At 34.7% G+C, this 24,525-nt stretch overlaps 1 protein-coding gene across 1 annotated transcript in view; it reads left to right on the top strand.

Annotated features, from left to right (window-relative positions):
* Positions 1–24,525, top strand: part of SHOC2 (soc-2 suppressor of clear homolog (C. elegans)) — a 126,712-nt gene that overhangs the window by 37,209 nt on the left and 64,978 nt on the right. Inside the window, exon 2 of the mRNA XM_012663903.1 lies at positions 15,462–16,404. Coding sequence (XP_012519357.1) covers positions 15,702–16,404 — 703 coding nt within the window. The 5' untranslated portion in view covers positions 15,462–15,701. The remainder of the gene's footprint in view (positions 1–15,461; positions 16,405–24,525) is intronic.

Genomic DNA, 24,525 nt, shown 5'->3' with positions numbered 1-24,525 from the left:
TTTTTTTCCTTTCAGAACTTTGAATATGTCCTCCCAGTGCCCTCTGACCTCTGTATTTTCTGGTAAGAAATCAGATGTTACTATTATTTAGTACCTCTTGTATGTGATGAGTCACATCTCTTGCAGCTTTCATTTTCAGTTTTTTCATTCTCAGTTTTCTGAGATGAAGAAAGAAGAAAGATTTTCTTTTGTCTTATAACAGTTTGATAATCCTGTGTCTATTTATGGATCTCTTTGAATTTATACTGCTTGGAGTTTGTTGAGCTTGTTGAATGTGTAAATTAATGCTTTTCTTTAGAATTCGGATGTTTTCAGACATTATTTAGTCAAATATTCTGTCTGCCACTTTCTCTTTTCTCTTTCTGGGACACCCATTATGTCTATTCACTTGATGGTATTCCACAGATCTCTGAGGCTCTGTTAATTTTTCTTTCCTCTTTTATTTTTGCTCCTCAGACTGGATGATCTCAACTACTATGTCTTCAGGTTTGCTGTTTCTTTCTTCTTCCTGCTTATATGTGCTATTGAGCCCCTCTAGTGAATTTTTTATTTCAGTTGTTATTTGGTTTTTTAAAAAATAACTTATCTTTATTGATATTCTTTATTTGGTAAGACATTGTTCTTATGCCTTCCTTTAGTTGTATAGATACGTTTTCCTTTAGCTCATTGAACATATTTAAAATAGCTGATTTGTGGCAACTTGATTTTAACTTTTCATTTACAGTTTCCACTGTGAACATGGACTATCAAACTTCTGTTATCCTCAGTGTCCTCAACTCTAAGGTATGATGCATAATAAATGGGTGAGTTGTCCTGCTGGAACACTGAAACCTTGAACTGTGGTTCTCACTACGTTAAATAGTAAGATTAAGTAACTCATGTTTGTCAAATGGAGAACCTGTTTTTACCTTATATCTAAACAAAGAAATTAATCTTGAGGCAACAGGAATGGAATTCAGTACTCTGGTCAGAGAATGTCACATTGGCTTTTTATGGATCAGCCCAACAGTCTGTGTTCTCCTTTTCTTCCTGGAAACCCAGAACCTTTTCTACCAATTCTCTTCACATACCTTTTCCACCTGTCATCATGTCCGATCTTTTTCCTCAGCCCCATATGGCTGTGCATTGGATTTGGTCTCACCAGTCGCCTCTTTCTTGCTGGTCCCAAAGGACAACCTGTGTATTATTTACAGCTATTTTCCTGCTTCTTTGTTACTATAGTAAAACTGAGAATGACAAAAATACACCTTAGAAAACTTTATATAAAATCTGAAATATTACATGTTACAAAGTTCATAAATTCCTGGTTCCTAATATTGTTACTAAATCCGTTCTTAGGATGTTTCATTGTGATACTATTCTCTACTTTTAATTTTGAAGTCGGTACTTATCCAACTCCTCTCATCAATTTATCCTAACCCAATGAAAGCCTTATGGATCCTATGTTCACGTGTGCTCCTTCTGCCTAGACTAAAGAGAAAGATGAAGATAATCCAGATCACAAATAAAAAGTGTGCACCTTTGAGGCCCAAAAGAAAGTGGACTTAAAGTTTTTGACTAACAAGTCCAACATCTGGGCTTCCTCATAGACAGTTTGTGTTGTTTGTTTTCCTTCCTATGTGTGGACCATACACTTTTGTTTCTTTGCCTATCGTATAGTTTTTTATTGAAAAGTTACATTTGGACATTTTAAATAATAAAGTCATTTAAGTAATGACATTCTAAATTATATAAAAATGTACAAATAATGGACATATTAAATAATATAATGTGATAAGTATGGAAATGAGATGTTGCCTCCTCTCCAGGGTTTGTTGTTATTGTACTTGTTGTAGTTGTTTCTTTGTTTAGTGACGTGAACTAATTCTGCAAATTCTTTTTGATTTGTGTGTGACTACTTGAGTAGGTCATTCACTCTCTACTTGCTTAGCCTAATTTTGGGTTAGCAAATGCTTGGGTAATGATTGAACAGAGATTTCCTTAAATGCCTGGAACTAATAAATCTCCCAGTCTTTGCCAAAGGGGCTGTGTGTGTGTGTGTTAAGCATACACATGACCTTCTAGATTCCCAGTAATATGGGAGCCACCAGACAGGTCAAATAATAATTTTGGAGGAATGATACTTTAAATGAGCTACAACTCTATTCTGTTTCCTTGAATGGCTGCTAGAGTACACTGGAAATGTGGGCTATCATTTCTTCAAGGCTCCTATGAATCTGGAGAGCAGAGGATGGGACTAGGGCAAGTTAAAAATGCCACCAAGCTCATTGTTCTTACTGAGATTAGGCTTCTCAAAAATAAATCAACCTGGGTGCAAGCTTTTTATTAATTTTTAACCTAAATAAGTACATATAAAAGTCAAGTCTTATGTATTGCTGTTGTGAAAGTTGACAAGGATTTGAGGTTTAAAGATTTACTTCGAAAGTAAAAACCAATAATGTAAAAAATATTATGTTACTAGAGTGAAGGACATTCATAGGAGCTTCTGGGAGGCACCTAACCTAACCGAAGAAATACAGGAAAGACTTTCTGGAGGAGATGACTCTTAGAAATTTTAGAAGATGTTTATGGGTTCATCTGGAAAGGTGGAGCCTGGAAAAGTAAGAGGTATGAGGAATGTATAGGGGAAGGCAGAAGATGAAGCAGCAAGAGTATAGGTGAAGAAGCAGGGGACAGTACCACGTATTCATAAAAGTGAGAACACTTTGGTGAGTGTAGAATATAAAGGGTATCCAGGAAGAGTAGAGAGAAGAGAATGGGCAGAAGGAAAAAAATCATCCAAGCAGAGGGAGCAAGCTGAGCAAAGGTATGGTTATTTGAAAGTGCTTTGAGCATACTGTGATCAATACTGTAATATTGGAATGGAGAGTGTATTGAGGGTACAAATGGTAAATCTGGAAAATCTAGATTGGAGTCTGGTTATGGAGAAAACCAATATATGTTTATACACATGTGTATTTATTGTATGTATGTTTATATATGTGTGTTTTTAATACAGGAGTGATTTTAAATAATTTAGCTTGACAATGATCAGTTTTGCATCAATGGTTGGGATAGAGAAGAGGTGATTGTTTATAATCTAGAGTTAGGGAGGTGAATTTGGAATTTTATGTATTAGCCTAGTGAAAAATAAGAATATAGTAAGAGTTGTGGGGATTGGGTACAATGAGAACTAACAAGATGGTTTGAGAGGTTTGGGGATGGGTTGTTTAAGCCAGAGGGAAAAGAAATAGAAATAACTAAAACTTAAGTTTTTATTACCGAAACATTGGATTGTTTGGATGTGAAATTGGAAATGTAAAGAGTTAACTGGTCTAAGAAATGCTGGGATGGTCAAAGGAGAAATTATCAGTAAGCTCAGATCCAAAAGTGGGACTCGGGACTGGAGGTATTATAGACATAAAAGATTGATTAGCAGCTCTGTAGTGAAAGAGTCTTATGATAGGAAGACAATGGGAAGATGACTGAGCATAAAGACCAGGAACACAAAAGAAAATGCTTTGTAGAACTCTAATGGGCGTTTGAATTTTAGTGACTTGAGAAGGACATGAGATTTGTTGTAATCTTCGTGGAAGGTAAAGACTGGGAGGATAGACCACCGTGAAGCCAGAGACTTGTAATTGGGTGCTACATGGCAACAAAAGGCCAAAGGTGGTCCATTCATGAACTTATAGTTTCCTTACATAAAGGAAACAGCAAACTTATGGATTTCAGTATGTCGCTCTGATTGTGTGTGTCAAGCAGGTTTCAGCTAAGGCCATTCACTGTTTTGTTAGTATATCCAAAGATTATTTCTATTTGATTGACATAATAAGATAGAATTTAAGGAATATGTGAATTGGGATGTCTTGGTTTTTTAAAAAATTGAATGTATCAGTTTATTGTAATTAAGCAGTATTTTTTCTTTCTAAAGTAGTTTACACTGCACACTAATTAACAAAATGTTGCTTGTTCAATTTTATCTTTTGTGCCTGACAATTGAACAAGTTTCTAGTGTCCAGTGAGGAACAAATAATTATTTGTTTAGTTAATGATACTATCCTTTTTATGTAAAATATTCGTTGTTTTTTTTTTTTTTCTTTCCTCATATTTCCCTTGGGGTTTCCTTGGTAGTATTTCCTTTTGTTCAAATTTAAAGTTTTCACAGCAGTTTTTGGATTAGTAATTAGCATGTCTTCTTAATTCTAGGAAAGAGTAATGTGTAGATTAGAAATATGACACAAAAAATATCTTGAGTATTTGTAGTATATAAAAGATAATTTAGAACAATTGTCTTCAGTTATGAGTATATTAAAATTCCTAGGCTTCTATTTCTATTTCTCAGTGTTCCCAGAACAAGTTGGGAGACAGCTGTGATAGCACTAATCTTAAATATTAATAAAAATCCCCTAAGTTTCAATCATCTTTATCATGCTATCACTCAATGAAATTCTTAGTATCTTGTTATTGTAGTGGTAACTCTTGATGGGTGTGGGAAATGACAGTCCTGTACTGTGCTGTCTATATTTATCATTTTAGTTTTTATTGAGACAGAAGATATTTTGAAGCTGATCATTTATATTTCTTAAAGAGGAAGTTTATTCTAAAACATTATGTTTATTCATTTGTTCTTTCATTCATGTAGTAAATATTAGGCATCTAGTACTGGCCAGGTTTTAGGCTCTGAATATACAGCTGTGAACCAATCAGAAGCCCCTGTTTTCACAGAGCTCACATTCATGAGAGAGAGGGAGATAATAAAATAAGTAAATAACATTTTATGTCAGATAGTAAGTGCTATGAATAGAAATAAAGCAAGATGAAAGGAATAGGAAAGAAAATTTTATTTTATATGTGGTAATTAAGAATGAGATATTTGAGCAGGGAGCAAACAAGATGGATATTTGAGAGAGGGCTGTATATATGCAGATGGAACAGTAGAACAAAGACTTTGGGAGATTGTAGGTCTGCATTCAAGGAGAAGCATGGAGATTAGCGGGGATAGAATGTAAGTAGCTAGGGAGCAAGTTAGGAGATAAGTGAAAGAAGCAGGGACTAGATCATGTAGGATATTGTAGGTCAGGGTAAGGGCTTGGCTTTTATTCTGAATGAAATGAGATGCCATCAGATTTTTTAAGTAAGAGTATGATATCATCGGACTTATATGGGAAGAGTGATGTCAGCAAGATGGCAGAACAGGAGTTTGCAGCACTTGGCTTCTTGCAGAAACATTATGCTGAGAACCATCCATGCACAAAACACCTTCACAGGAGCTAAGGAATCCAGATGATAGATTATAGCACCTGGGTGTAACATAGATATAAGAAAAGATTGATTGAAGAGGATAGGGAAGACAGTTTCACAATTAATTGTATTACACATTCCCAAGTCCATGTAGTGCAGCATGAAGAGAGATACCCTCCATATGGGGGAAGGAGAGTGAAGTGAGCACTTGACTTCACCGCAGACTCCAGCACCAGGACCACCCCAGTGAACCCTGGTACCAGGCCCACCTGAGTGAACTCCAGTGCCAGATTGGCACCATGGACACAAGTACCAGGCAGGCCCCTGCAGAACCAGGTTCTAGGCTCATCCTCGCAGCCCAGTCACCAAGGCCAGTCCACTAGGGAACTACAGCAGTAAGCCTTCTCATGGACTCTGCCAGGTAGGGTGCCCAGAATCTCTGGATGGGCTTATTGGTAAAGGGCTTCCCTTGCAAAAGTCTCTCTATAAAGACTGGAGAGCTGCGTACTGCAAACACTAATGCAAAACCACAAAATCTCAAATCAGGGAAACATGACAACACCAAAGGAACAAAATAGAGACTTAGCTACAATAATTTTTTAATAGATATACAATATAAAAGGATATTAATTGTGACATCAGTAACAAAAATGTAGGGAGAGGAGAAGTTAAAATACAGAGTTTTTGTATATGGTCAAAGTTTTCATCAGCTTAAAACAGATTATTATAAGTACAAGATGATTTATGTATATCGCATGGAAGTCACAGAGAAAAAACTTACAGTAATACAAAAGATAAAGAAATACATACGACTACAAAAAAATCATAAAATCACAAAGGAAGACATCAAGAGAGGAAGAAAGGAATAAAGAAATTAAATGATAGAAAACAAAAAAATGGCAGTAGTAAGTCTTATCAATAATTACCTTAAATGGATTAAATTCTCTAATCAAAAGATATAGAGTGGCTGAATGGATTTTAAAAAGTCAACAATATGATGTCTACAAGAGATTCATTTTAGCATTAAGGACACATGTAGTGGCCAGGTGCGTGGCTCATGTCTGTAATCCCAGCACTTTGGGAGGTTGATTTGGGAAGATTGCTTGATGCCAGGAATTCAAGACCAGCCTGGGCAACACAGCAAGATCCTATCTGTACAAAAAATTTTTAAGAAAAATAGTCAGGCATGGTGGTGCACACCTGTAGTCCCAGTGATTCAGTAAGCTGAGGCAGAAGAATTGCTGGAGTTTTAGGCTGCAGTGAGCTGTGATCATGCCACTGCAGCCTGGGTGACAGAGTGAAACCTTGTCTCTAAAAAAAAAAAAAGTTGGGAGTGACACACATATATTGAAAGTGAAGGAATGGAAAAAGATTTTACATACAAATGGTAACCAAAAGAAAATAGGAGTGGCTATACTTACATCAGGTAAAACAGACTTTAAGTCAAAAATTGTCTCAAGAGACAAGGTCATTGTATGAAGACAAAGAGGTCAATCCATCAAGAAGATATGTTGTAAATATACATGCACCCAACCTTGGAACTGCTGAATATATAAAGCAAATATTAATAGAAGTAAAGGGAGAAATAGATAGCAACACAAAATAGGGACTTCAGTACTCCACTTTCAGTCAGCCAGACAGAAAATCAATAAAGCAATAATGGACCTGAATAACACTGCAGACTTAACAGACATATACAGAACATTCCATCCAGTAGCGGCAAAATACATACTCTTTTCAAGTGCACATGGAACATTTTCCAGGATAGATCATATATTAGGCCATATAACAAATCTTAAGAAATTTAAGAATATTGAAATCTTATCAAGTATTTTTTTTCTGACCACTATGATATGAAACTAGAAATCACTAACAACAGGAGAAAAACTGGAAAATTCACAAATGTTGGAAATTAACACAATCCTGAACAACCAGTGCATCAAAAAAAAGGGAAAATAAAAAAGTATCTTGAAACAAACGAAAATAGAAATGCAATGTACCAAAACTTATGGGATGCAGCACAAGCAATTCTAAGAGGGAATTTTATAGTGATAACTGCCTACAGTAAGAAAATAAAGATATCAAATAAACAACCTATCTTCATACCTCAAGGGACTAGATAGAATGAACTAAGACTAAAATTAGCAGAAGGAAGGAAATAATAAAGATCAGAGAAAAAAATAAATGAAATAGGGCATAGAAAAACAGTAGAAGAGATCAGTGAAATTAAGAGTTGGTATTTTGAGAAAGATAAGCCTAATTGACAAACTTTCCGCTAGACTATGAGAAAAAGACTCAGTTAAATTTTTTATTTGTATTTCTGTGGTATCAAAAATGAAAGCACAACATACTAAAACTTATGAGAGTAGCAAAAGCAATTAGGAGAGTGAAATTTATGGCAATAAATTGCCTAAGAAAAAAATATCTCAAGTAATCAACCTTACACCTCAAGGAATTAGAAAAAGAACAATCTAAGCCTGATGTTAACTTGGTGAATGTAACATGTGCCCTTGAAAAGAATATATTTTCTTCTTCTGGATTTTTTTCCCCCTAGTTCTATTAGGTTTTACCTTATATATTTTGAAGCTCTGTTGTTTGATGCATACATGTTTAGGAATGTTTTGTCATCTTAGGGAATTGTCTATTATTATGTAATCAACCTTTATGTCCCTGGTAATTTTCTTTGCTCTGATTTTACTTTGATATTAATATATCCACTCTAACTTTTGATTAGTATTTCCATGGTATACCTTTTTTAAATCCTTTTAACCTCTCTGTTATTATATTTGAATTGAGTTTCTTATAGATAGTATATAGTTGGGTCATGATTTTTTACAACTTATTCTGGCAATCTCTGTCTTTTAATTGATGTGTTAGGACCGTTTACATTTAATGTAATTATTGCTGTATTTGGATTTACGTGTGCCAGTTTATTATTTTCTCTTTATTTCCTCATTTCTTGTTTTTCTTTTCTCCTTCTCTGCCCTCACTCTGGGTTACTTGAACATTTTTAAAGATTTTATTTTATCTGTAGTGTTTTTAAGTATTTCTTTCTGTGGTTTTTTCTTTGTGATTTTCTTTGTGATTTCTCTAAGGATTGCAGTATCTGTTGGTAAGTCATTACAGTCTACTAATATCAACGTTTTACCACTTCATGTAAAATGTAATTATCTTAGCATCATTTAGGGTCCTTTTACTTTCACTTCTTTGTGATATAGTTGTCTTGAATATTAACTCTACATACATTGACAACCACCTCAGAGTTATAATTTTTGCTTTCAATGGTCAGACATAATTTACAAAACTGCATAGGAGAAGAATTGCCAATTGTTTTTATCCATATTCTTATCCTTTCCATTGGTCTTTCTTCATTCCTGGTGCTCTCAGTTTCAGTCTGTTTGCTTTCCTGTGTGAACAACTTCCATTGACAATTCTTTTGGAGCAGATCTGCTGGCATAAAATTTTATTTTTTTCCTTCATCTGAGAATGTCTTTATTTCACCTTCATTTCTGAAGGATGTTTGTGCTGGATAAAATAATCTTGGTTGACAGTTCTTTTCTTTCAACTTGAAAAATGTTATTTACTTCCTTCTGGCCTATACAATTTCTGATGAAAAATTCATTGCCATTCAGGTTATTGTTCTACAGTTCATATGGTTTTCTGGCTGCTTTCAAGATATTCTTTATCTTTAGTTTTCAGAAATTTGATTATCATATGTCTAGGCCTGGATTTCTTTGAGTTTTGCCTGTTTGGGGTTTGCTCAGCTTTTAGTCTCTGTAGGTTTATGCCTTTTATCAGATTTTAGAAGTTTTCAGCCATTGTTTCTTCAAATAATTTTTCAGCCCCACATTCTTTCTTCTCTCCTTTTAGGACTTCCAAGGAGCAAATGTTGAATGTTTTGTTTTTTGTTCCTCAGCTCCCTGAGGCTCTGTTGAGTTTTAAAAATCTATTTCCTTTTTGTTGTTCAGAGTGGATAATTTCTACTAATCTTTCTTCAAGTTCACTGAATCTTGCTTCTATGATCTCCATTCTCCTACCGAGCCCATCCAGTGAGTTTTTAAATTTGAATTTATTATATTTTTTAGTTCTAAAACTTCCAGGTGTCTTTATTATTTCTTTGCTGAGACTTTCTACTTATCCATTTGTTTCAAGAGTGTACATAATTGTTTGTTGGAGCTCTGGTTTTGTTTTTTTTTTTTGAGAGCTGCTTTAAAATCCTTACCAGATAATTCCAACATCCGTGTCATTTCAGTGTTGGTGTCTGTTGATTGTCTTTTCTCATTAGAGTTGGCATTTTCTTAGTTGTTAGTATGATTAGTAATTTATGATTGTATCATGGACATTTTGGGACTCTTATGAAACTCTGATTTCTATTTAAATATTCTATTTTAGCAGATAGTCAACCTGTTTGGTTCAGAACACGTTCTGACCCATTTTTGTGTAGTCTTTCATTCCAGTTTAGCTTTCAAAACCTTTTCAGTGGTATTCTGATCTGCCCTGCTGTGTGTTACCCCAAGGCCAATTTGAAACATGGGTTGTATTCCATGCTATAGTTCAGTTCTCAAAGCATTTGTTGATTTGATTCTGGTTGCTTTCATGCATAAGCTACTAAGGGTTGTGCCTCAGAATACACAGATAGAAAGAATTCCTTTCTCCAGTTCCTTCCTCTCCATAAATCTCTCCCTTTCCCTTTAGTTGGGAGGAGGTAGTATGTCACCTTTTTGCTAACATTTGCTTAGTACAGGGCAGGAGGTGATTCACAGTGCTTATGCGAAGGGAGATGTGTGCTGCTTCTGCTCAAGTTGCTTCAGATCTGGGATGGTTGACAGGGTTTTACACCACAGTCTTTGTGGCCTCAGTGGGAATGGAAGGTGGAGGGGAATGACTTCTTTTGTAGTGTTCAAGTAGAGTAAGGAGGGTATAATCAAAAGGGTGCCATTCTGTAGTGCTAGCTTCTTCACAGTTCTTTGACTAGAAAGACTTTTCTTGGAGCTTGTATTTGTTGGTGCTTACTGGTATTTTTTGGTTGTGGACTTCTCTACTGCCCAAGCTGGGATATATAGGAGATAAAAACAAAACCAAAACCAAAAACAAAGAAACAGAAAAACCCCAGGGGACTCACTACCAGGTCATTTTTTGAGTGTTAAGGTCCCTAGACAGTATACCTTCTTTTCTTTGCTTTTCAGATCTTCTGCTAGTTGCTTTATGAATTTTTCCCATTGTTTTAGGTTGTAATTAGTGGGAAGAACAGAATATAATGAGCTTATTCCATCTTGTCTAGACCCAGAAGTCTTGTCCATTTTAATTCAAGATCTAAGCTTTCACATCTACATTTAAGTGAAGACCAAGGAATATATTTAGTGTATGCGGCCTATTGATGTGTTTTTTAAAGTAAATAGTTATTATTGCATGATGATTATCATTATGGTCTTCTACTAAGAATAGATTTTAATAGGCTAGTTATTTCTCCCTTCCATCTTCCCTCTAGTTTGGAAAGAGCTAAATGTAATGTGAGTATCTTACAAGAGGAAGGAAAAAGTATTTTTACTTGTGTCCAGTTTTCATAAAAATACAGTTCCTGAAAGGAATGATTTAAAACCTGAAACAAGTGCACATATAAGAATAACATCTATTGAATATTGGGGAGGGGGGAGGAAGGAGGAGGGGACGGGTATATGCATACACAAAGAGTGCAATGCGCACCACCCGAAGGATGGACATATTTGAAACTCGGACTTAGGGGAGGAGGAGGGGCAAGGGCAACATACGTAACCTAAACATCTGTACCCCCATAATATGCTGAAATAAAAAAAATAAATAAAAATAAAACCTGAAACAATGACTTAGGATGGGGTTTGTCAAACTATGGTCTGATTTTGGTCAAATCCAGTTTTAGGCCTGTTTTGGTAAATAAATAAAGTTTTATTGAAACACAGCCACTCCTGATCACTTACATATTGTCTATTTTCATGTTAAAGTTACATAGTTGAGTACCTGCAACAGAGAACAGTCTGGCACATAAAGCATAGAAGTATTTATTATCTGCCCCTTTATAGGAAAAGTTTGCTGATCTCTGACTTAAAAGGTATTGGAAGCCTAAATTAATTGTAATCAGCATCCTCATTTGATTTGGATGCTTATCTCTGAAATCCAGCATGGAATAGGAGAAGGAATATACATGGGCTTTAGAGTCAGGCGGACTTGGTTTTGAGTTTTTCCTCACTTATTAGGTAGCTGACTTTAGTGCCTCAATTTTCTCCTCTGTAAATTGAGAGTAGAGGAACTCTTCCACTTAGGAATTTGAAATTAAGAGATTTAGTAATTTGAAACATAGCTATCTATGTGCCAGAGGAAAATTGCATCAACTCAGACCTCCACCAACAAATTTGTAGTTTCTTGTTTGGTGTCATTTTATATTAATGGTAAAATGGATTCAAAGTAACTAACTTGATTGTAAGTAGAGAATTTATTTAATGTCTTCCTTGAGCTGTGGTTGTGAGAATGTGAAATAAGACAAAAAGCCTATATCGTGCTCCATTTATTAAATGGTGGGGAATAAGAGTCATCTGTGGTAGTAAAGATCCCAGTATAAAAACACCATTGCCAGGCTCAGCTTAATTATTGATGTAATATTATGCCTTTTTCACTGCATTTTAAGCATTTTGAGGTTGGGTGCTATGTATTCCGTTCATAGGTGGGGGCAAGATTCAAATTGTATGCAAATGTAGCTGTTAACCCAAAACATTGTAGAGTTAAAATGACTTTAGAATAGCTATTGAATATTTCCAAGAAACATGAAAGATTATTTTCAGTATGTTTTTTTGTCTGAAAAGTTTGTCATTGTCATCTGATTCAAGTATGGACTAGACCTAGAACTTAATTTTGGGTTGTCAAGTCACTGGTTCTGTTGGCCAAGATATATTTTTACTGGATGCAAAAAATATTTAGTTAATAGTCAAGCCTGGCTAGTTAGTTAATTACTTTAAGTATAGTAATACTTATGATGATAATGTCAAGGTCAAAAATTCTATTCTCTGACTAGTTATACTTTTATGAACTATGACTGAACTGTGTATCAGCTAATCTCATTAGGTACAGGATGAGTATGTGGGTAACTTAGTTCAAATCCATCACCACCACAGTAAAACCATCAAACAGCTCAAATATCAGTAGTCTGAACTTCGGATATAGTGGATGGCATTTATAGATTATGGGAAAGTCCCTTTAGACTTAAACAGGAACTTTAAATTATTAGTAACTTGTTTTTTCATTAGTATAGTTCTTTTCCTGACCTACCTTTACCTTCAACCTTAATTATTTTAGAATCGTATTTGAGAAATATACTATTGTTCAGATCTTACATTTGATTAGCTCAAGTGTTTGCCAACCTTGATAAGCATTTACTGAGGCATTTGGTTTTCTTTTTCTTCTCAGTTTCCTAGACCCCCTCTCCCTAAAAATTCTGATTCAGTGGTTTGGGATGGAACCTGGGAATTCGTATTTTTAAGTAAATGTCCCAGGTTGTGAAGTTTTTTTGTTTTGTTTTTATCATTAGGGAAATTTAGGAAACAGAATAGGAAATCAAGGAGAATTCTCTTTTTAAAAATGCCAATTTTTTGTTAAAAATATTATTTTCAACTCTCTCAAATGTTTAAAATCTAATTTAAAATATTAAATTATTTAAAATTTAATTTTGAAATCTGATTTGAAACCTAATTTTAAGTAAGCTGAAACTTTAAAGATTTCTTATTTTTCTTTCTCAGTTTTACTTTTTAATGGGATGGACTTATTCTATCCTTTATGCTTAATATCTGTGTTTTTTAATAACTTATATATCTCGTTTGATTCTTACATAAGAGATATCCTTCTAAATTTAATATGTACGTATCTTGCTAAGTAGAAATTTGATTTTCAGGAACTTGGTATAATGACCTTTCTTTAGTGGGGCGGGGAGGCTAGTATTGTGCTGTTGCCTGGGCTAGAGTGCCTAGTTCACAGCAACCTCAAATTCCTGGGCTCAAGTGATCCTCCTACTTCAGCCTCCCAAGTAGCTGGGACTATAGGCGTGTGCCACCATGCCCTGCTACTTTTTTCTATTTTTAGTAGAGATGGGGTCTGGCTCTTGCTCAGGATGGTCTCAAATTCCTGACCTCAAGCAATCTTCCTGCCTTGGCCTCCCAGAGTGCTAGGATTACAGCCGTGAGCCACCATGCCCAGCCCATGATATTTCCTAAATACAAATTGACAAGCAGTGCTTATATCCCTTTGGCTGTGCATATTTCCCATTATTCACTGTTGTATGCTTTTAGTAAATGTGCTTTCATATTGGCCCATCAGCATTACTTTCTGAATCAGTACCTCTGAAGTTTTTCTTAGTCTCTTTCCATTGTAGCTGAAAATAATTCTTTTCTTTTTTTGAAGTAGTGGTGAGTAGTGGGGAGATAGAGCTTTCCTGGTGTGCTAGCAAATAATGGCATATTTATTTAATTGTAGAACCTTATATACCAATAAAGTTCTTACTGTGCAGTTTCAAATTTACAGATTATCCATCCTCTACCCAGCTCCTGCTATACCTATACACCTGACCCTTTGATTCAGCAAAGTCTCATGTTTTCACTCTCCTATGCAAACCAAGCTCATTTCCTATTCTAGGCCAAACTTTCTCTTTCATGATGCTCATCTGTAATTCTTTGCCACTTCTCTACTTACTTGAACTCTACCCACTAATCAAGGGCTAATAAGTTTAGGCCCTTCCTGTATGCAACTCTGCTCAACCATTCTCACTGATACAGATTTTCTCAGAAGTACTATAGCATATGTCACTCATCTGAGGATTTAATAATATACTAACTTATCAGTTACTTAGTTGTCATATGAGAGTGTTTTGGCTATCTAAACTGTAAGCTTGTATATAGGGTGGGACTCATAAAAGAAATTCTCGCATAAAAGAACTTCTTAGCACAATCCTTAGCACTTAGACTATCAAGTCCTTTTGGTGGTTTGACAAAATTTTAATGACTTTTTAAAATGTCTTAAGCTATTCAAGTAAGATGTTATTTTATCTTTAATCTTTAAGGTCTAGTACCAAGTAATGATCAGTTAATTATATAAAATTAATAATAGAGTCACAAATAAGCATTATTAATTTTAAATTTCAAAATGTATAGGAAGGACTGATTCCTTCCACAAAGATTTTACTAATCTTTTTAGCCTTCGTGGATCCTTTTGAACAGTTCTACTTTTAAGAACCCTGTGCCATTGATCTGTCTCACTTTTCCAGTACCTAGAATATAGACATCATGGGAAATTACTCTTTGTCACTGTATTTCAAAGGTGGTCACCAGATCTACCTACATCATAATTACCTAGAGTGCTTATTTATTTATTTATTTTGTTTTTCTTTTTTATTCTGTAGAGATGGGATCTCACTGTGCTCAGGCTGATGTCGAACCCATGAGACCCAACTATCCTCTCGCCTCAGCCTCCCAGAGAGCTAGGATTACAGGCATGAGCCACGGTGCCTGGCCTACCTAGAGTGCTTATTAGAGCACTTTTGCTTCTTAATGCCTTTTTCCCTGAACTATTTGCTGTTTTTCATACATATTTCACTTTGTTTATTTTGTTCTTTTGCCAAACATTTCTCCTTTCTATCATCACTTTTGAAATCCTTTCTATTATCTAAAGCTATCTGGCAATTATTTGTAGAGCAGTTTTAGTGTAGTGGTTAGGTACACAGGCTATTGGGTACCTACTGTCTGATTTGGAATCTTGGCTTTGTCACATTTCCAAGATCACGAAGCTAGTTACGTACAGATGTTTCTGTGCCTCAGTATCCCTTTGTGTAAAGTGGGGATAACAATTTATCTCATAGGGCTCTTATATGTGGTAGATTGATTAATATTTATAAATTTCTTAGAATAGTGCTAGTACGTAAAAAGTTTATTGCTGTGATTTCTTCCACTTTTTAGCTCTTAAAAAGTTTTGTAGTGTAGTAACTTGTTTTCTTTTCTTACCTCTTCGTATTAGTTTGATTGACAGTTTCTTGAAGGTAGGGCCGGCCTCATTAATTTTTGTAGTTTTCGATGGATTTGTATAATAAAGGGTGTTCAATAAATATTTACTGTATTAAATCATAGGAAAATGGCAAACTCTGCAATAAGATTGTTTTTCAGAGCCTTTTTACTTAATATAAATTATAATCTAAAGTAATTTAATACTCTCTCTCTATTGTATTTCAGGAATTCTGATGAATCATTGATTGACCAGCACTATTTTACCAGTTGGAATGAGTTACCAGAAATGGGCATAGTGCTTTTAGATCCAACATGTAACAGATGGATGTTACTCCATGCTAATTACTTCTTCCAGCCAACACATTTTTGATTGTATAGGATCTTTGTCTCTTCATCTTTGAATTCCAATTACTGGCAAATAAAATAAAAGGAGTTCATGTAGTTTTTGTCCAAGCTTGAGTCACCATGAGTAGTAGTTTAGGAAAAGAAAAAGACTCTAAAGAGAAAGATCCCAAAGTACCATCAGCCAAGGAAAGAGAAAAGGAGGCAAAAGCCTCTGGAGGTTTTGGGAAAGAAAGCAAAGAAAAAGAACCTAAGACCAAAGGGAAAGATGCCAAAGATGGAAAGAAAGACTCCAGTGCTGCCCAGCCAGGGGTGGCATTTTCAGTTGACAATACGATCAAACGGCCAAATCCAGCACCTGGGACTAGGAAAAAATCCAGCAATGCAGAGGTGGTTAAAGAGCTCAACAAATGCCGGGAAGAGAATTCAATGCGTTTGGACTTATCCAAGAGGTCTATACACATATTGCCATCATCAATCAAAGAGTTGACTCAATTAACAGAACTTTATTTATACAGTAACAAATTGCAGTCCCTCCCAGCAGAGGTGGGCTGTCTAGTAAATCTCATGACACTGGCTCTAAGTGAAAATTCACTTACCAGTTTGCCTGACTCTCTTGATAACTTGAAGAAGCTGCGGATGCTTGATTTACGGCATAATAAACTGAGAGAAATTCCTTCAGTGGTGTATAGGCTAGATTCTCTCACCACTCTATACCTTCGCTTTAATCGTATAACTACTGTGGAAAAGGACATCAAAAACCTGTCAAAACTCAGCATGCTTAGCATTCGAGAGAACAAAATCAAACAACTACCTGCTGAAATTGGTAAGAGGCCTTAGAATATTATTATTATCTGTGGTATTTGTTATGCTAAATAATTTTGTTGAATGCTTTGTCATATCAAAAAAAACCCGATACTTGCCTAAAAACAGCTTTTTAAAATAAGTCCCTTTTTTATGGTTTACTTTATTGTGTTTTTAGCAATATTAACAGTAAATGGCTTGAGACTTTTACAAACTTAAGAAAATAAGCTAGAAAATAGATGTAATCAGACCTTTACCACATAAACCTAATCATCTTTAGTTTTCATTGGTGAAGTAGTGAATTTGAAGGAGAGAAGAAGTTTAAGAAGTTTGCCCAATTTTTAAGTTATTACCACCTATTTTTAAAACATCTCCCTATATAATTGGATATGTTAAGGCTATCTTTTCTCATTCTCTGACTTTCCCATGTTTATCTGAAAAATGTTTGTTTAAATGTACATCACTTTCTACCTAATTTACCACAAAAGGTTGACAAATCAGAGCCTTATGAAGCAGTGTCGTAAGAAAATAGAAAAAAATTTTTTATCTTGAAAGTACTTACGTTTATTAAAAATAATCGTAAGTGTACAGAAAGATAGAAGAAAAGTCACCTATAGTAAATGGAACACTTTAGCATTTTGGTAGATTTCATTCCAGTCTTGTATAAAAAGCTAAATTGTATTGAAACAAAGGAAATGTTTTTTGGCATTTTCTTTCTTTCTTTTTTTTTTTTTTATTTCTGCATATTATGAGGGTACAAATGTTAGGTTACGTATGTTGCCCTTGGCACACCCCCCCTCCCCAAGTCAGATCTTAAAGTGTGTCCATCCCCAGACGGACTTATTATGTATGTATATACACATCCCCTCTTCCCCTCTCCCATTTACCCGACGCCCGATAAATGTTATTCCTATACGTGCACTTAGGTGTTGCTCAGTGGAACCAATTTGATGGTGAGTACATGTGGTGCTTGTCTTTCCATTCTTGGGATACCTCACTTAGTAGAATGGGTTCCAGCTCTATCCAGGATAATGCAAGAGGTGCTACATCACCTTTGTTTCTTAAAGCTGAATAGTACTCCATGGTATACATATACCACATTTCATTAATCCACTCAAGGAAATGTTTTTTAGAGGATGGTAGTAGGGGGAAAAATAGGGAATTATAGATGTGTAAATAAGTCAGTAGAAAGAAATTAGTTGTCTTGATATTTTTAATTATGGAAAAAATTCTGAAACATTTAAAATATGGTAATCCATTTACATCAATTTTGAGTAATAAAGGTATTGCATTTGTGTGGACCTTTTTTATAAGATTTTTAAAAATCATAAAAGGTTGATTATGAAACCTTTTAAGGTAAGTTTTTTTTTGTATTAAAGACATTTTATTATGAATAAAACAAAGATGTATTAAATATATTGTTGTTTTGAGAATTGATCTTATAGTGGATGATAAAGAAAATTTTCTGATTTTAGGCTCTGCAGGTTTTCAGGGATATATTGTGTGTTGTTTTTTTTTTTTTTTTTTTTTTTTGAGACAGAGTCTCACTGTGTTGCCTGGGCTAGAGTGCCATGGCGTCATCTTAGCTCACAGCAACCTCAAACTCCTGGGCTCAAGTGATCCTCCTGCCTCAGCCTCCCGAGTAGCTGGGACTACAGGCATGTGCCACCATGCCCGGCTAATTTTTTCTATATATTTTTAGTTGTCCGGTTAATTTCTTTCTATTTTTAGTAGAGACAGGGTCTCGCTCTTGCTCAGGCTGGTCTCGAACTCCTGAGCTCAAACAATCCGCCTTCCTCAGCCTCCCAGAGAGCTAGGATTACAGGCGTGAGCCACCGCACCCGGCCTTGTGTGTGTGTTCTTAAATTTTATTTAGCTTTGAAAAAGACGTGGTTTAAATTTTAGGTATAATCTATTACATTTAACTCTAATTAGACATTTAAAATCTTAATTTAATTTTAGTTTAATCAAATGTATTTAGAAAATCAATGATAGGTTTTCTCAAGTAATATGCTACTTACAAAGTATGACTCACTCATGAGATATTAAAATATTCCCAGGAATTACTGTGTGAAAATGCTTCATTCAGTGTCTTCAGATAGGAATGTGGTTGTTGCATGACTTTAGTACCAGATTCAGTCAAAATTTGACCTGCATGTTATGGCTCACTATGGTATAGAATTATAGGCTGTTGGAGAAGGAAATGCTAAATTTCTATATAGAAATATAAAAGTTATTTCCTGTCTTCATTCTTGTTGTTTTGCATTTGTGTTACACTCACTCCTGAAAGTTTGGCTTTAATTCACAAGTCTCTTTATAATTACATCGAATTTATTAGCTCCCTCCCACAATTCGTGACATTACTAAAATTTGTGTTCATGTAATTTCTGAAAATGGTGACATCATAAATGTTTATTTTATTCCAAGCAGGGCATCAGCTAGAAAGTAAACTGCTTTTAAAAAATATAATTTAGTGTTTTTTGTAGGGAATTACGATTTATAAGATTTAACTTAGATGCATGGATTTGGGGCAAACATGAAGAAGTCTGCATTATTTGTTCTTTGTAGGAAACAAGAAAATAAAGGTCCAGTAAAAATAGCACAGTCTTTTTTTTTTTTTTTTTTAATATGGAACACTTGACAAATTTGCAGGTCATCCTTCACAGGGGCCATGCTAATCTTCTCTGTATCATTCCAAAAAAACAGCACAATCTTAGGAATAGCTGTTATTTGAGCACAATACATTATATGCCATGCTCTGTTTTGTACATGTCTACTTTAAACATAGTATCTCATTAAATCCTTATAGTAACCTGATGAAATAGGTATTTTCCGCATTGCACTGAAGGAGCTGAAGATATAGGGAGATTAGGTAATTTACTGAAGGTCATGCATCTAGGAAGTAGGCAGAGTCAGAATTTAAACCTTGGTTTCGGAGGTTTGCATTGCCCACACTGGTCTAGGAAGGTGGTATACTACTTTATAGATTTTGATTTAGCGGTCTCTAGCAGGTCCAGGGGATCTGTACTTTTAAGGAGCACGCCGTGTTGTATTATGTGCAGCTGTAGTTGAAAGCCGTTGCACTAGATTGCACTCTGCTTCCCTACCAGAGTTAAGCAAACCTGTAAACAAATGAACATCTAGCTGCTTTCTTTCAGTGAATGGAAGTGTTTTCATATGCAACATCTTTATATTCTCACCTAACCCACTTGCTGTGAGAACACCTTTCTTCTCTTAGAAGCTTATAAGGCCTGGCAGAGTATTTGTTTCTAAAACACAAATGCATGCACATTTCCTAAAAGATACATCTCTATGTGATTTCTTTCACTAAATGGAAGCATGTGAGAAGAAACTGAATATACTACTTCCCTACGTAGAGTAGGGGGTATTAACAGCTTAATTGAAATACAATTTACATACTATATAATTCCCATGTTTGAAGTGTACAATTGAGTGGTTTTTAATATATTTACAAAGTTGTATAACCATCACAAATAATTTTAGAACATCTTCATCACCCCAAAAAGAAACTTTATATCCTTAAGCAATTACTCTTATTTTCTCCTAACTCAGCCCTAGGTAAACATTAATCTACTTTCTGTCTCCATAGATTTACATATTCTGGATATTTCATATAAATGGAATTGTGTAATATATGGTCTTTTGTGACTGGTTTCTTTGAATTAGCACAGTATTTTCAAGGTTCATCAAGGTTGTAACATATATCAGTACTTCCTTTTTATTGGCTGAATATTCCATTATATAAATATACCACTTTTATTTATCCATTCATTAGTTGTTGGACATTTGAGTTGTCTCTGCTTTTGACTGTTATGAATACATTTAGTATAAGCATTCGTATACAGGTTTTGCTGTGGACGTTTGTTTTCATTTCTCTTGGATGTATACCTAGTAGTCGAGTTGTTGAGTCATGTGGTAACTCTATGTTTAACCTTTTGAGGAACTACTAGCCTGTTTTCCAAAGTGGCTGCAACATTTTACATTCCCACCATCAGTGTTTGAGGGTTTTTCTGTTTCCCAGGCTAGAATGTAGTGGGTATGATCAAAGCTCACTATAGCTTTGAACTCCTGTCCTAAGTGATCCTCCTCCATCAGCCTCCCAAGTATTAGGAAGGACTACAGGTGTGTGCCACCATGCCTGGCTAATTATGTTTTGTAGAGACAGGGTCTTGCTGTGTTGACCAGAGGTGGTCTCCAGCTCCTGGACTCAAGCGATCCTCCTGTCTTGAACTCCCAAAGTGCTGGGAGTACAGGAGTGAGCCACCATGCCCAGCCGAGGATTCCAATTTCTCTACATCCTCGACATTCTTGTTATTATCTATCTTTTTTAATTACAGCAATTCTGTGGGTATGAGTTGGTATCTCATTGTGTTTTTTAAAATTTGCAGTTCCCTATTTTTAATTTTTAAAATCTGTCTTTTATTATAATGGAAAGACAGAAATAGTTATTTTCTGTGATACAAATCTTAGTTTATTGGTTTTTAATTTAAAAAAAATTCTGAACACCTTTGAGAATGTTTAAAAAATAAGACCCACACACAATGATCAAGTAAAATGGAAATCTGATACTTCTTAAAGTGTTATACACCTTTATTGTAATTTGACTTTACTGGTAAAACTCATAACAAGGGAATTTTCAATTCAAAATATATACTAATTCTAATTTTGTTGAACTTCCATTTATACATATTAGAGGTACATTATTTATAGATCTATATTAGATTATATATATATAATCTGAATAACAAGTAATTTATTATTATTGTTGTTTGAATGAGTACATCGCTTGCAATCATATGATCCAGTTTGTATTCAGCAGTATATTTGAGGAATGTAGGAAATTAGAAATTTTTGAAATATAACCTACTATTTAGTTTAATATAATTGGAATTTAGCCATTACACAAGGTTGTTCTGTGCTGTGCCTTAATAGGGAAATATATTAAAATTAGAACATTTATCCACTTAAGCATTAATGGCATCTTTATTAATGTGATGTGATTTGTTACCAGTGACATACGGTCATGTGGGTAAAGACTGGCAGAAAACAGTAAAAAGAGACTGAACAGATAGTTCATAGGCAGAGATAATATATCAGAAACTAGCCAAGAAAACTCTTCATTTTGTAATGTTCATTTATGTTTATTCTTTTGTATGATAAGGCATGGACAAATAAAATAAATGTCTTATCTTTTGTGTTATGTAGACAGATTGAAACCTCAGTCATTGCTTTCTTTTATAGATCAGTGTTCCATTCTTCCTGTCATTCCTCCTTTCCCCTTTGTAATCTTGAAATAAACTCTTCAGTCTACACCAAGACAGTCAAGAAATCATCTTTTCAGAGGGAAAATAGGAAATAACCACTTTTTCCCCCTTTCCTCACTGCTTGGTTCTTTTGAGTTTCCTATTACAGATGTGCTTCTGTGAATTATTTTTTCCTGGGTGGATTAGAGTGGGGGCCATCAGGTAGACAGTTTGAATAATGAATCTGTTTCGTTCAGGAGACTATGGACAATGAAATTCTAAAGGATTTTATTTTTCTGGGAAGGAAATGGTTGCTATTTGAAACTGGAGATAAACTCCATCTTTGTCTCTTGCTAATATTCCTATGATTTCTTTTCCCTCATTGAATTATGGCTTTAGGATTTCTTTTCTTTTTTAAAGTTTTCCCTTTATCGATTATTCTTTCTTAGAAACAGCTAAGTTAGAGTATTTTTAAAAATCTACTCTTCCTACATTGTCTGTTCAATGAAATGCTACATATTTATATAGTATATAATTTTATGTGGATCTAATCATCAAAATAATGCTTTTGCTTAGGAGAATGATCTAGTATGTTAAAATGTATGCTTTTTAAGAACCCAGATCATTTTTCTCCATTTCAGAAACAACTCTCACAGCATTCAGATATGTAATAAATAATGATTGTACATATTTGTGAGGTGTACAGTATGATATTTCCATACATGTATACAATGTGTAATGATCAAATCAGCGTAATTAGCATATCCATCACCCCAAACATTTATCATTTCTTTGCGTTGGGAACATTCAAAATCTTCTTTTCTGGCTATTTGAAAATACATAATGAATTACTGTTAACTATAGTCACCCGAGAGTGCTATAGAACACTAGAACTTCTATCTCCTATCTAGCTGTAATTTTTGTATATTAACTAACCTCTCCCTGTCTCCTCTGCTTCTTAGCCTCTAGTAATCAGTATTCTACTCTATACTTCTGTGGGATCAACTTTTTTAGTGTCCACATATAAATGAGAACGTGCGGTATTTATCTTTCCGTGCCTGGCTTATTTCTCTTAACATAATTTCCTCCAGGCTCATCCATGTTGCCATGAATGACAGAATTTTATTGTTTTTTTATGACTGAATAGCATTCCATTGTATATGTATATACACCACATTTTTGATTTCCATTCGTCTGTTGATGGATACTTAGTTTGATTCCATATGTTGGCTATTGTGAATAGTGTAATAAACATGGGAATGTAGGTATCTCTTCGATATACTGATTTTCTTTCCTTTGGATAGATATGCAGTAGTGGGATTGCTGGGTCATATGGTAGGGGGGTGTTTTATTTATTTATTTTTGTTTGTTTGTTTTATAGTTTTTTGAGGAACCTCTATACTGTTTTCCATAGCGGCTATATTAATTTACATTCCCACCAGCAATGTGTAAGTGTTCCCCTTTCTCTGCATTCTCACCAGCACTTGTTCGTGTTATTTTTTGTCTTTTTTTCTTCCCCAGAGACAGGGTATTGTTCTGTTGCTCAGGCTGGAGGAGTGCAGGGGATGATGATTGTGGCTCACTGTAACCTCAAACTCCTAAGCTCAAGCTATCCTCCTGTTTCAGCCTCCTGAGTAGCTGGAACTATATGTGTGCACCACCACACCCAGCTATTATTTTTTATTTTTATTTTATTTTTTTGTAGAGAGGAGGTCTCCTTATATTGCCCAGTCTGGTCTCAAACTCCTGGTCTCGAGCGATCCTCCCACCTTTGCCTCTGAAAACACAGAGATTACAGTTGCGAGGTACCATGCTTGGTTTATTTTTTTGTCTTTTTGATAATAGCCATTCTAATTGGGGTGAGGTATCATCTCATTGTGGCTTTGATTTGCATTTTCCTGATGGTTAGTGATGTTAACCACTTTTTCATATACTTGGCCATTTATATATCTTCTTTTGAAAAATGTCTATTCAGATTATATGTTTTTTTTTTTTTTTTTTTTTTTTTTTGACAGGGTGTCACTCTGTTGCCCAGGTTAAAGTGCAGTGGTGTCATCATAGCTGTTTTGGTTACTATAGCTTTGTAGTATTTTTTTAAGTCAGGTGATGTGATGCCTCCAGCTTTGTCCTTTTTGCTCAGGATTGCTTTGCCTATCAGGATCTTTTGTGGTTCCACACAAATGTTAGGGTTCTTTTTTTATGCGTGTGTGCATGCATGTGAAGAAAGTCTTTGATGTTTTGATAGAGATTGCATTGACTATGTGGATCACTTTGGGTAGTACAGTCATTTTAATAATAATCTTTCAATCCATGAACATGAGATGTTTTTCTGTTTTTGTGTGTTCTCTTCAATTTCTTCCAACAGTGTTTTATGATTTTCATTGTAGACTCTTTTGCCTCTTTGGTCGAATTTAAGAATCAGCAGGGTTTTTATTTTTTTACCCATTTGACTCAGTAACATTTTTTAAAGACAAGATCAATTTCCTACTATTCTGTAATACTGCAGTGTTATATTTTATCATAAGTCAAGTGATGGATATATAACTAATATTATGTAAATGTATATATAATTAATATTTGTATATAAAAACATAAACAGAATCAGCAACTTTATTTAAAAGTCGAATGACTTTACAGATTTAGTTTAACTCCTTCCTTTTATGTAATTTTTGTATGAATTTTTTAAACATTAAATGGTAGGCTTTCAATAAATGTAGCTAGAAGTGAATTTAATTAAGCTCAATACTATGACCTATTTTCATTATTTTAGTATTTTAGAATCCGTATAATAATCAGGATAATCCACCTACTCAAGGTACCTACATATAATCATGCTTTAAAGTTTTTAAAGGCAGGATTTTTTAAACATTAAATGGGTT

Source organism: Propithecus coquereli, unplaced genomic scaffold, assembly GCF_000956105.1.
Source record: "Propithecus coquereli isolate 6110/MARCELLA unplaced genomic scaffold, Pcoq_1.0 Scaffold84, whole genome shotgun sequence".
Classification (NCBI taxonomy): Eukaryota; Metazoa; Chordata; class Mammalia; order Primates; family Indriidae; genus Propithecus; species Propithecus coquereli.
This window is presented reverse-complemented; position numbering and strand designations above follow the sequence as displayed.